Here is a 14374-nt window from a genome sequence, read left to right as displayed (position 1 = left end):
GCTTTAGTATTGATACATTCATAGAAATATAAAAGCGTCTTTATGTCCTTATTGTGCTTTTAGGTGGGGATATTGCCTTCACTCTGAGCAGTTGAGAAAGTGGATCTCAGGATTGATGGCCCTGGAGAAAAAGTCTACATTGCGGATCATAAACCAATTTAGCATCGGTAATATTTGCTCCAGGCCTTTTCACAACATGGGCGACTATCTTGTGCTAAATTAATCAGATTTTTTTTTAAACTAAGCCCACATCCAATAAATATGCATCAGTAAAATGCCAGGTTCAGCTATTAAAGACTGAACTGTGTTTCCTTTAAATAGATAGATAAATGGCAAGCTGGATTTCCACAGGGTGACATGCAGCATGTTAATGTTTGTCTACAGGCACTACTCAAAAGGCTCGGATAGGCATGCAGAGAGAGAGAAAGGAAGGAAGGAGAAAGAGAGAGAGGTGTATGGAGAGAAACACTGGAAAGGAGAAACGGAGAGGGAGAAAGTCCCTGTGCTCAGTGTGACAGACAACAGCAGGGGCTGTGGTGCCTGAGGCACACCATACCCTACCACCACCTCCTTAACCGTCTTCTTCCACCCCCACCTCCCCCACTTTCCTGAGGGCCAGCGGTGAAGAGCACAATACTTCCCATCTCTCCACTCACGCCGTTCTGTGCTCCCAGTCCAACCAGCCAGTCACTGTTCCATGAACTCCAGAGCATCTGACACTGGTTGAATGAGCAAGGAAAAAAGGGTTAAAAGGGAGGGTTGCCCTCCACCACACACCCTCACCGCTTGTTCTAAACCCAGCACTCCCAGTGCTTTCTCCTCCTCCAGCATGAAACCATTTTCAGTCAAAAGCAAAAAAAAAAATCTTCTTTTTCTCCTCCATCCTACATTATGGCACAGGCTTGCTGTGGGGGAAGGTACTGGAGGTAAGCTGATAGTTGCCACTGCGGACCAGAGAGCCCAGAGCTCCACAACCGACCCAAGCCTCTAACAACACGCAGTTTCTATAAGGTAAAGCTAACACACCTAAACCTTCTGTACTTGTTTTCATGCAATGGGAATTTGAAACACGTGCCTTTAAACAAAAAGAAGAAAAACATCTGAGTTGTGTCCCTGTAAACATTTTCCAGTGATAGAGGGGACCCCAGTTTATCAGTCTGAGCTTGAGTTTAGGAAAATATCCCAAAAAGTGTTCTTGAAAAAGTCCTGCAGACTCCTTGACATTTCTGATTAAGGTCTGCTACAAATCCTTGGTTGGGTTGTGGTAGACATCCCCGAGTCCAGTTTGAGGAGAACCACCAGAGCTCTGAATAAGACCCTCATGTCCTCCGTCCTGCGGAGGTGGACTGTGAGCACCTGGTCTAATGGAGCTAGAAGCCCTGCCTCTGCAGTGGGGAAACTCTGGAGAGCTGAGGTGCGACAAAGGCATGTGTGGCTCTGAGGTCACAGAGGATGGCTGCACTTGAAGGGCCAATGAGCTGGCAGTTGGAGATGGAGTTGAGCTGGGAATACCTATGTCCCCCAAAAGGAGGTCCTGGGTTTTGTGTATGAGGGAGTGGCACAATGCGCTACGCTGCTGGGACATGATGAGGGGGGAGGAAGGTAATGACATGGGTGTTTCTGTCCACACTGTGGCAGTCTGAGAGGGGAATGGTGAAGGGAAAGTCTGACGGGAGGGGGAATGGTGTAGGTATGTGTGGCGTGCTGGGGAGTAGTGTGTGGGGCAGACTACTGCAGGTTGTGGCACTGACGTCATGAGGGTCTCCATGAGTTGAGCCATTCTCTTCATGACCTGCCCCAAGTCAGCCACTTCTCTCCGAAGGGTGCTCACCTGCAGACACAAACAAGAATCAAGAGACAATCTGCCTGCAACTATGACTGGTATACGTCATCCAAAGCACTCCGCAAAGTATTGAGAATAAAAAAAATATTGTGTTGGTGTCATATGGGTAACAATGTTTTTTTTGTTTTTGTTTTTGCAGAAGCAGGCTTGTAATTTATTTTAAGTCCCTGTGTGGTAACTTTTACTGGAATCTGCAGCTCCCGTCCTAGATTCATATGCATGAAGACTTTATAGAAAATGTACACAATAAAGTGCATCTTTATCCCACTCTTCCCACTGCATGTTCATTTTTAACAGTCCTACTGCTGCTGCTGGTGGTTCACACTAAAGGCATTCAAATGCAAAAAAAAAGGAAAAAAAAAAAGGTTGGCTTGGTTTGTTTGTCCCAGTGGTTAGTGCGCCGACTACAATTAGACAACCATTTAAGTTGTTTTTGTCAGTGGATGATTTTGTTAGACTTTGCAGGAGAGTAGCGCAACAACAAGGATCCACAGTGAGCTGTGAAAAAGCACTGCATACCAAACAAACTGCACACCTCGCACCAAGGTACCAAAATTCCTCGGGCCATGCTGCTGAATACGGATCACACTCTCTGGCCCACGAAATCAGAACATGGCTGAAAATCGTTACAGCTGACTTTAAACAATGCTTTTTTGGCTGTGTTATTAAAAAAATACGCCACTAATGTTATCCATCTATCAGCAATACTGGATTTATTGTCTAGAGGATGAGTGTCAAATATAAGGCCTGGGGGCCAGAATCAGACTGGCAAAGACTCTAATTTGGCCCGCTGGTCGGCTTTGGAAAATATCAAGGAGGACTTAGGTTTTTGGAGCAGCTATTTACACCCCACCAAAGTAGTTAAGTGACAGATCAACAACTTAATGACATAAAAATTACTATTTTTTACTGTCTACTATAGAAATTTTGTTTTTTTAAAAAAGAACATTTTCATCAATCAACAAAAATGTTATGTCTGTCTGGGCGCTGAGCTACCAGAACCTTTTCTGTAATTTTACACATGTATCACGAAGAAAGACTGAGACGTTCTGTTGAAACTGCACTTCTTTTTTTTTATAATATGAAGATATTTTAGGGAAAACCAAAGAACTAACTTCCTCTACAGGTGGTGCAATAAAGCAAGCGGAGATGGTTCCTATAATCCGCTAGTTTCCTTGATTCCTTTTCATACTCCCTCACCAATTGAAGGGTGTTCCTCCCAAAGTGTACGGCGTAGTCTAAGAAGCTTGGAAAAACACTTTTCTTTCCAAGCTCCTTAGACTACGATGACCTGGATCACTGAGAACCTTCACATACAATAAAGCAAGCCAAATTATTCCATTAATATGCTCCAAAAGCACAAACAGCACCAGAACCCTGGGGAGGCCCAGTTGAGCAAATCCATGCAGAATTGTAATGAAGGAAGAAATTAGACACATAACCCCAAAACTTTTACTAGACTGCAAACCAGTAAGGTTGGCCATTTCAGTTTATGGGGACTGATTCAGATCCAGCCTCAAGTGGCCACTGGAGGAACTGCAGATTTTAGAACTTGAGTGTGGGGTTCATTTTGCAGTTCTGGAGGTTTATAGCTACAATCTACAAGACCGCATTTGCTTTATTTTGCTTAACAAATTTGACTATAACTCTCACATTCCAGTCACTACCATCGAATTGATTTTTCTGAATATATGATACAAACTTGTGAGGAGACACTGCTAATCAACAAAAAGCCACAGATTATGAATTTGTTTTTTTCAGGTCAGCCCTTCCAGGTCAAATATCTATTTCGCGCCTGCCGTTTTGCATGTAACTTCAAGCTGCTATAATTGGTCATTACACTGATGAGGGGGGTTGCTGATTAGTAGCTCTCTGCACGTGGCGTGTTCACAGAAGGCACGACCATGAAGCGCTGCCAACGTGCCATCTGCTTCTGCCAGTCAAAGCACTCATGACCATTCATCAGGCCAATCATGCACGCCAGCGCAACTGGATGCACATCAGCCCCCAGCGGGACACATGACTCCAGGTGGGAATTGCTCCGGTCGCTGCATGAATATGTCAAGAGGTGATGAGGATGAGCACTCAAGTATATTGTGATCACGACAGACCTAATCAGGCTGGGAACTTCCATTTCCTCTCTCAGCTCACATCGTTATGTTGATATATGCCTAGGCGAATGTTGTCCAAAGTGATTATCCGGCTCAGTCGTTTTTAGGCAGGATTGTTAGCGTCTTATAGCATTGAGGTTGTTAAACTTTGATCACCGTCACGAAACCCTGACCAAAATCCTACTTTTGCTTTCACCATAGAAAAACATCCCCCCTTCTTCAATCTCTCCCTCTCACATTTGGCCGGGTCTAAACTCTGACTCTGATAAAAATAGAAAAGCCAAGAGTGGCGGTCCAGTCCAATCTGACACGCTGTCAACGTGATTCTAGTACGCCCACGTCAGAGATAGCCATCTGTGGAGACGGGTTAGAGAAACAGCAGCAATGCAGCGACAGGTACCCTCAAAGTCAGTAAGAGCATAGTTAGACCAAACAAAGCTGATGTTTACTTATCCATGAGTGTTTTAAAAAATTCACCCGAGTATGAACAAGTGTTGAGCTGTAGTGCTGCAGTGCATAAATATAGTAATCCAACATATTAAACAACAGCAGGAAATTGCATGAATACTAAAATCCTGATTGCTCTCTATGCCGCCTGGGAGATCATGCAGTGAATAAATTCACAGTGCTTTCCTTTGCTTACTGTTTAGCTTATTGCATGACATATGATTGACATGTACTCATTTTAGTTTAATTCAAGGCAGGATTATTTAAATTTCTTTGACATGACAGACTGATTTAATTCTATCATCTGTTTAAAACTTCTGCTGTATTCATGCCTTAGTTTCAAGTACCTGACTTTTTCTTTGTTTCTTATTGTTCATTGCCAAAAGTGGGTCGCTACTGATGAGGAGGCAAGCCTATTGTGTTGTTTCATGTCTTTCTAGCAGCCTCTTTTAGTAATTATGCATCTAATTACTCAAGCTGTTCAGGTAATGCTCCCATTGCTTCTGCTCTCCTATGTACATGATGATTTCCTTGGTGTAGTACAGAGGTCACCATGTTAGGCCTCGTTTGAATTTGAATTTCTCCCACTGGATAAATAAATGGTCCCGTCATGGCGCTAAGTCGCAGGGCAAATGTAAGAGGCCAAAGAGCAAGAAGTATGTCTTATAGCAGCATGAAGAAAAATCTGAAGTTAAAATGGTGAGACTTGTGTGTGGTTTAGGTCTGAATGATGAAAAACACTGTTAGCCTTGATGTTAACCTTGTAAGCCTTTGGCTCAGATGGCTTTACTGCATTTTGAAAAAATAAAGTTCGTGCTTTGTTATTCAGTGGTAGTGTCTCCTTTGAATAAAGGCAGAAACAAGAAGTGAAAATTACCCCCTTGGATTATCATCACAACAGGAACCTCTTCTGATTTTGATTAAAAATGACAAAATCTCACTAATGCTGAATAAATCAGCCAGTGCTAGCATGGCTTAAAATAAACGTAATTTCTTTTTGCTTATAAATGATTTTTTTGGTCTCCTTTGTCGTGCTTTTGTTGGACTAGTGTACGTTTGCATGGGGAGCTGATAGGGTTCAAATCAAACGCCCCTTTTCATCTCCTATGGTGATCGCTTTGAATGGATCCAAGTGTGGATTAACAGCCTACAAGACCATGCTGAGGTCCTTCCTGTTAACCACCGGTCACCCACAGAGACAGAGGAGGCACAGAGCCAGTGTGCATAGCCGTGAAAAGGCTGTGCCATTGTCTTTCACAATCCTCTCTTTTATAGATTTTTTTCATTACTCATGCTTTACACACATCATGTTTCTACTAGCAACAACAGCAAAAAAAAAAAGGCCAGAGGATCTCATTTATTTGTCTTCTTTTTTACAGGTTTTCTCTTTCTCTGGTTTTCTCTCTACCTCAGTCATCCCATATGATACACACCAAGGCTTAACAGGAGGAGGTGAACACTCCTCCTCACCTGCCAAGGGGTCTAATGTCAATTTAGCCGCCCGCCAATCAAAACCATAGGAGACAGCACGGCAGTCTGTTTGCGTGTATGTGTGGACACTTTAAGTTTGACAGAGCACCACAAGAATTAAAAATAAAAATATGACTAAAATCTACAGCATTTCAACTGTATGTTAATGTAAAAAAATAAAAACAGAGAAAGATTAAGTAAACAAAATGAACTAATAAGATTTAAAAATGCTTATTTGTTTGTCTTTTTTGCTTCATTACTTCCCTCAATCCTTTCATCTGTTTTGTGCCTGACATGCTGATACAGCCATATGGTTTGTGCTTACTTGAGCCCACCTGTCTCTCTCTCTATCACTCTCTGTCTCACCACAGTCATGTTTCTATGAGAGCATTAAACTTAATCTAAGATAACAAACTCCTCTTAATTATTGCTCTTACCATAAACCAAGTTTTTAACTTAAATTTGAATAATTTCAAATTGTGTGAACTTGCTCTTTGTAAGCCAAAAGGAGACGAGGTCCCTATAAACGCACACAAGATCCCACCTGTTGATCGAGGTGTCGCAGTTGTCCTCTGGTCTCCTCCGCTTTAGCTGCTAATTCGGCTGTGCTTATGTGCAGAATATCTGTAACAAATAAGAAATTTATAATTCCCTTCAATCAAGCACCAATATACACCCCACAGCTGATTGCACTACAGCCATTAAGCAGCCTGTCTACAAAGTGGTTTTGCATCTGGGACGGTAAATGACATAGGTTCATGTCTGTGAGTTGTGCTGCATGAAGAGAATACCTGTGGTTGGTGCTGAGGCACTGGTTGGTTCACTGACAGGATGGCCTTGGTTAGAGAAGGAGAAGGACAGGGAGCTCTCTGTCCCCTGACTGTCTTCAGTACCATCCACTATCCTGCAGAGAGATATTATTATATTATTGTGCAATAACACTACACAATGTACACATTTTGGTTATTGCATTATGGTGCTATTCCCTAAAATATTTTTAGGCCAGAAATATAAGATTATGTGTTTAAAAACAAACTGAAATTTTCCATATATTTGAAATTCATAGTTTTAACATCAACACAGTATTTAATTTAATGTGATACATATTTGTGAATATAAAAGGCAATTTAAAAAAATATGTAGCTAAATTCTATATATATTACAACAGATTTTGTGTATTTAGCCGGTTATTTTTATTTCTATATAAGATAGTTATATAAGTTATATAAGAATAACCAGCTTGTTTGATTTATACTCTATGTCACTGACAAATATTCGTTTATTATGTTGGCTAAATTAAAATGATCCAGTTTTAACCATGATTAGCTTAAAGACTGGAAATGGGGTTACATCTTTAAAAAAATCTCTCTTGTAATACATTTAAAACCCTCTATTTAACTCTTTTCCCAACACATGTTATATGATAATGTGTGTTGGACAAAGGGTGAATATGAGTATGATATGAACACCAGTCGACACCAACCCACGTTCACCTGCTTCACTTCCACACATTCAACTGGCAAATGAGTCATATGATTCCTACTTAAGCTTCTCCAGCCTGTCCACAGTTGCTGTGAAGATGCAAGCCACTTTGCAACCCACCTTCATCTCAGTCTTTCTTTATATATAATGTCTGACTTAACTAATACCACGTCTTCTGATGTCTGCTCTGTTTGTGCTGGGATCTTGCTGCTGCTCCCTGACTTCTGCTTTCCATGTACATGAGTGAAAGTGCATGGAGGTCTCTCATCAGGAATTAATTAATGCAGCTGGTTCCTCCTTTCCATAATGATTCATTCTTGTGTGTGTCATTAGAGAAGGTTTTAACACGACTCTATTCAGTGCTGTGAGAAACTAAATGCCTCCCATGATTCAATAGCTTACAGAACCACTTTTAGCAGTAGTAACTTGCAGTGAAGGTTTTCTGTACGACTTTATCAATAACTCATATCATTGTGGAGGAATTTTGTCCCACTCTTCTTTACAATGTTGCTTCAGTTCATAGAGGTGTCATGTATGCACAGCTCCTTTACAGTCCTGCCACATGATCTTAGAGGATCGTAGAGGTCTGTTGTAGCTTTAGCCATGCTTTAGCTGCTGGACAAATAGCCTCATATTTGACTCTAGACTACTTTGGTTTACAAAGGTGTTCATGGTCAGCTCAATGACTGCAAGGCATCCAGGTCATGTGGTTGCAAAACAACTAAATGACCTGCGATTCTGCTCATATGCTGTTTTTGGATTTTACCAAACATGTTGCTGTATAGCCAAATAGCTTCACTTTGGTCTCATGTGTCAAAAGGACATTGTTCCAGAAGTCTTGTGGTTTGCTCAGATGCAACTCTGCAAACCTAACCTGTGTTGCCATGTTCTCTTTAGAAAGAAGAGGCTTTCTTTGTGCAGTCTTTCCAAACAAGCCATACTTATTTAGTCATTTTCTGACTGTGCTGTCATGAAATGTAACATTTAGTATGCTGACTGAGGTCGTCGGAGTCCGAGATATATCTCTTCCATTTTGCAATTTCTGTAAGAACTGCACGTTTCAGGGTGTGAAACCTTTTCTGTATACCCTCACTGATAGATCACATAATAGAAATTAAGAGGATTAGACTTCCATTAGTCTGGGACAGGGTTTAGAAAATACACATACTGTTTGTCACTGATGACACTTTTGACTCATTTCTAGTTTGTGGCATATGCACTCTTGCAAAGAAATATACAAATAGGCATAGCGTGAATTCACAGGGAAACAGGCCTAGGCAGGAAGTAAGACCAATCAATGGAGAACAAACTCACCTGGGGCTGAGATTGGAAGGATCTAAAGTGTTGAGAGTAATTTCCTGGATCTTCCTCTGAGACCTGCTAGAGTTTTGTGCCACGCTCTTCTGGCTGGGTCCGCACATTGGAGACTTCTCACCAGCGTCCCTGAGGTTCGCTGCTCGTTTCTGCCCTGATAACAAAGATACGGACACGGCCTCTTGCTCCTCCAGCTCCGCATCTTCCTCATGTTCCTCCTGTGCCTCTGTGATAGGTGGATAGCCCTGAACCACTCGCCCGTTCCTCTTCACCTCTGACTGAAAATTTTTAAAAATGAAAGAAACTTCAGAAAGCAACAGCAGATGATTGCAATAAATACTTAGACCATTTTGAAGATGACATAATAATAAAAAAAGCAAAATTAAATTAAAATCTAAAATGTCACTTTGGCTCATCTGCATACCGTGGCCATTTCACTTTTTTCTCTGCAAAGTTAATAAAATGCTTCTTTATTTTTTTTAAGTAAACAAAATGTACTAATGACTTGTAAGTGCAACGAGTAGCCCACTCAGTTGGATAAAAGGTCAGATCAACAGTTTAGGTTGCAGATGTGTCCTGCAGAACAGTAAATGCAACACCTGACGCCTGTCTCATTGAACACAGAGAGCTATCATTAGTGGTCTGCAATGAGCCTTCAGCTATAAGATGAGGTCTCAGTCTGATAATAGCAAAAGTAAAGACCACAGTTGCCTACTGAACCATCTTCCTCTCACAAAAATACCACCAGCGTGAGATTAATGTCTCATCGAGAGAGATAGACTTTTCTGTAAAATATTGGAACAGCTTGACAGTATATAGAGCATCTTATCGCCTTCTATTCTGGTGCCGCCATGATCTCTAATGACTGCAACTAATTTTGTGCAAAAGTGATCTATTTCGTCCTTCATCAAGTCTCAAACAATGATTGTGCCCATTATCGGTGACTGAAGTCTTCCGCTGAGTCACCCAACAAAGTTTTCAGAGAGCAGAAACATTTCTTAGTGAGAGCTGATTAAAAATTCAGTGATGGCTGTTAACAAACAACATGAACTGATCGGACAAGTCTTTTAAATTAATGGCACCTTTCTAAAAGCTGTTTAGCTTCTGCTTGTGAGAGTGAGAATTTGGGTACCTGCGTCTCTAGAGCTGTTGTGGACAGTCTGGCCTTAACCTGGAAGAAAGCCAAAGAGGAAACACAGTAAATGAACTCCACATAAGAGCAATCAACCTGCCATTTTTCTTTTCTTGCTTTTAATTTACAGGTGAGCCAGTTCACAAGGTTATACAGTAAATGATTTTCTAAAACCAGTATAAGAATAGAATAGATGATAATGACAAATACCCTAATGACCTTGATATAGTAGTACTGTAGTGGTAAATGCAGGATAGTAAGACCAAAAAAAAAGCAATCTCAACATCTCAGCCGCAAAACACCCCTCCATCTCCTGTCTTCATTTAAAGTCTATTAAGCCCTGAGATTTGGGCTGCCCCTCTGCACATTAGCCTCACCTAAAAGCCCTGCGGCATGCAGTGCGAGTGAGTGTGTGTGTGTGTGTGTTAATGATGTGTGTGTGCACGTGTAAGTGGGCCAGCGGTGTTTGGGCAGGCGAGACAAAAACACCTGACTGTAATTACAGCAGTTCAGTTTCTCCAAGTCGGCTCGGCTAGCTCTCTCTCTCTGTAATTTTAAAGTTTCCAGACCCTTCTTGCTTTGCCGTCTCTAAACTCATCAGTCATTCTCACACATTAGTACAGTATCGTGATTCATTTCACCGAGAAATTGGCGAGAGCACATTAATTGCTTCTCTTGCACAGCACTGCTGTGGGTAATACCCAGTCATCATTAATTAAACTTTTTTAATCTGAAAAAAACAATCAGGATCTATTAAGGGTGTATGGAGATAATTAAAACAAATGAAAAATTTGATTTGGTGTTTGGCTTTGGGATCCCCAAATCTATTTTGCTTATTTAGTTTATTATTTCATTGCTATTGCTTTAGCAAAATTAGCACCGTACGCATGTCTTCTCACATCTTTCATTCTTTTCTGTTGTTCCTTCTGTTGGCATCACAATAAAAAGAATGGCTGATGGAGATGTATAGTTAAAAATCAGTTTAAATCTCCTTCCAAGGAAAAAATGATTTGATTTTGTGCTAAATTTGTAACTTTCCTCATTTATTTTGCTTGGATATGCTTTCCACAATGTAAAATAATCTCATGATATAAGCTTTAAGAAGCTCCAGACCGAGTGCTACTGCTGATGATGTAACTGTAAATGATGTAACTCTCTCCTTTAAAATGAAACTACCACAAAGATTACAAACTGTTTATAATTATTTCCCTCGCTTTATAAGTTACCCAATTATATGTGGAATCAATATACCAATACTTGGACTCACGTGTGCCTCGTGTCCCTCTCTCAGGTTGTACGTGAGGTCCTGCTGGATGTCCTGGACGAAGTGGTGAGAGTACTCAGGATAGAGGTCCAACACCTCATAGAGTCCTTTCAGGTTGATACACTGCAGGTCACAGTAGGTCAGGGCTTTCACATCTGCATTGGTTTTTATCACCCGGTTATCCAAGGACAGGTTTGCTCCAATCAGGTCACCTTTACCTGCTCAGGCAGAGAGAGAGTGAGATGGTCAGAAAAAGAGGTGACAGCATAATGTACACTGTGGTAAAGGGTGTTAGAGGCACAGACTCAGTAATCTTTTCTGCAGACGCATCAGGACACGTCAGCGTTTACTGAAAAGTTTATAAGCTTGGAGGTTGGAGAGGTCCTGGAGCAGAGTAATGCTGAGACATTAAGAGGATTATTCATTTATTCAAGACTCAGGCTCTATAACGTATTCTGAATTCTAATTAGTAACTTTGTCACTATTATAGACTGTATGTCTTCTAATATTACACTAAGTACTGAGCGTAGTGTTGGTTAAGGCAGGGAAGGAAGACACACTCAGCTTGGTAAAGCTGAAAACAGCTGATCTCACTGCAAGCCCACACGTGGTAATAGATCAGCTGACACACTTTTACAAATCCTGATAGTAACTTTCATTAAGGGTGCACTACTAAGGAACCTTGGACTACATATAATTGCTGCTGCCTCTGCAAGCTGCTTTGGAACCCACCTCCACCTCAGCTTCTCCTTCTCACGTGGTGTCTGACTTAATCAGCGTCATGTGTGTTGTAATTTCCACCTGTTCTACTGTGTACCTGGAGCCTTGAGGCTGCTATACCATGACAGAGCCACATACCACCAAACTCCACCTCTATCGAAAAAAGAAAGGCAGCCTGAAATTCTTCATTTGTTTATTACGCAAACGTCTTTTGCTAATTAACGTTTGCCACTGACTTCTTCGATGTTAAAGTATGAAGAGCATAAAGAGGCAACTGCAAATGCATCTGCAAGACCAAAAAGTGAGCACTCTATTAACGGGAAGGCTTCAAGTAATACTGTTTAAAAAGCTAAACACTAATGACCAAGTAATACCAAATAGGAAGCAAGTTTAATGAGAGAGAGAATAAACAGAATATTGCAGCGTTGTTTTGGTCTATAATTATTATTTATAAATCACTTCCACTGCTTTTAGTCAGTTTTACAGTTTGGGTGAAGTGGCTGTGACAGCTGTTCCTCTCCATACAGGATGAAGATAAGTGCCCCTTTAGAGTTAATATCCCTTAAGCAGAGATAAATTATTCATTATGGTCATTTCGTGGTGTGAACGCGGCTAAATTACACCACAGCTGATGGAGTGGCAGTCATGACTGTTCATGTTCTCCTTCTCTGTCGCTTTCTCAACCCACTCCTTCTCACCCTGGTTATTATTCCTCTCCTCTTTCTTTCGCTCCCTCTGTTTTTAGAGATCCTTCTGGTTCAGCTATATCAAAACCCTTTGTCACTGACTTTTCTTTCTTTTCCATCGTCTTCCTTCTCCTCCATTCCCTCTTTTTCTTTTCTTGCTTCTTTGCAATTACATTTTTCTGCTGTTTTTTACTTTCCTCAGTTCTTGTTTCCTGCTTTGTGTTTCCTGTCCGCTATTCGTCTGCTACTTCGTGTTTCCCAAACTTCCATTTTATTCTTCACATTTTAGCTTTTGTTGCATCATTCTGGTTTTTAAATTGTTTTTTTTTCTTTGCTTTTCTGTCTTCCTATTTACTTCTTTCTTTCTTTCTTGCTGTCTTTCTTAGGTCTTTCTTATCTTTTTTGTATTTGTCTCTTTCTAGGTTTCTTTCATTCCTGTCATCCCCATCTTCCTTTTTTAAAATTCTCCTCTTCCTTTTCAGCTCACTACATGCTTCCCCTCTGCCTCCATCTCCTGTTCGCCTTCTAACCCTTTTATCTGCCATGTTTTACTTCTTTCTGGGTTTCAAGTTTCTCTGTTTTCTCCATTTTGTGTTTTCTTTCTTTTTATTCATTTTTTGACATCTCTCCTTTCTTTCTCCTTATCTTTCTGTCTTGTTAACTTTTGATTCCTTCTTCCGCAAGTTCCTTCCTTTCTACCTTCACTCACCAATCTGGACCTCAGCTTGGCTCACTTTTACTCTCATCCCTTCTTCTTCTTCTCTTTCCCTTTCTCCTTTTTTTTCCCATCACTTTCTCTCATCTCAAGTCCCATCCGCTTTCATTTACTTCATCTCATTTGATTCCTCTTGTCTTACAGTCTTCTGCTTCCTTTTTTGCCCTCCCTCTTTCAGCACACGTTCTCTCCATCTTACCAAAGTTTCTCCTCATCCTCTCACTCTTCCTGTTTTTGGTCTTCTGTCTGTTATGTGGTACTGAGCTGTGGCTACGGACTCGCTGTGTGACAAGGAAGGGGGTGATTGAGACAGACGAGAGACACATGGTGAGAGAGAGAGAAGCTTTTTTTTCCTTCAGACACTTGAAGCTAGCCTGACCTTCTGCACACAAGCATAGAGACAATGCTCTCCGCCTGTCAAGCCTACACACACATATGCATCCACCCACCCACACACACGCACACACACACACAAACACATGCCATTCAGCAGAAAACAGCAGAAAACAATTCCACCTACTCAATTCACACAAACAAGAAAACACAGAAACCTTTTTTTCCCTCTTTTTTAACAGGAGAAAAGGCATGCAGGTGCTGTTTCTACAAACAACTAGATACAAACACAAAGATTAAAATGCCAAAAGAGGAAAAAACCATGACAGATGGAGTTTCTTGAAGCATCTGGCTGTCTTCTATTCTCTGTCACACACACTTGTGACGGATAGAGTGTATTCCTGTGTCATGAAGGTCAGAAAGCAAAAGCCAGTATGGTCACTTAGGGCAAGAGGTTGCATCGCACAGCAGATGCGCATGCTTGCAGATACAGCTCGAGTGAATCTACATCTCGATTTGTTCTGCACACAAAGATGGGCATCATTTTATGAACTTTCAGAAAATTCTTCATCTCTAAGCTGAACATACTGGAGATTTTTTTTTTATCTCACTTAAAAAAATAGTCCATTACTTTGGGAAAAAAGTAATGAGCACTGAAGAAGTTGAATGATTACCTTTATAACCATGTTTAATGTGTTAAAGTTGTTTTAGGAGCAGATTTTGTGACTCTTTCCTCCTTTATTTTTATATCATTCTACCCTATTATTCAGCATTGGTATTAATAGTGGCAATGAAGATACAGACAACACATGTGGGTGGAGAGAGAGCAGATTTGCAGTTTATAATTAAGTTCACAT

At 40.9% G+C, this 14374-nt stretch overlaps 1 protein-coding gene across 1 annotated transcript in view; it reads right to left on the bottom strand.

Moving 5' to 3' along the window:
- Positions 1 to 1240: 1240 nt before the first annotated feature.
- The window catches only part of kcnh8 (potassium voltage-gated channel, subfamily H (eag-related), member 8), a 57401-nt gene continuing 44267 nt past the window's right edge, over positions 1241 to 14374 (bottom strand). Inside the window, exons 11-16 of the mRNA XM_031756093.2 lie at positions 11067 to 11281; positions 9800 to 9838; positions 8668 to 8945; positions 6663 to 6775; positions 6416 to 6495; positions 1241 to 1831 (exon numbers count right to left, since the gene is read on the bottom strand). Of these exons, the coding sequence (XP_031611953.2) occupies positions 1241 to 1831; positions 6416 to 6495; positions 6663 to 6775; positions 8668 to 8945; positions 9800 to 9838; positions 11067 to 11281 (1316 nt within the window). The remainder of the gene's footprint in view (positions 1832 to 6415; positions 6496 to 6662; positions 6776 to 8667; positions 8946 to 9799; positions 9839 to 11066; positions 11282 to 14374) is intronic.

Source organism: Oreochromis aureus, linkage group 22, assembly GCF_013358895.1.
Source record: "Oreochromis aureus strain Israel breed Guangdong linkage group 22, ZZ_aureus, whole genome shotgun sequence".
Lineage (NCBI taxonomy): Eukaryota > Metazoa > Chordata > Actinopteri > Cichliformes > Cichlidae > Oreochromis > Oreochromis aureus.
Note: the sequence above shows the minus strand (reverse complement) of the source record. Positions and strands in the feature narration are given on the sequence as shown.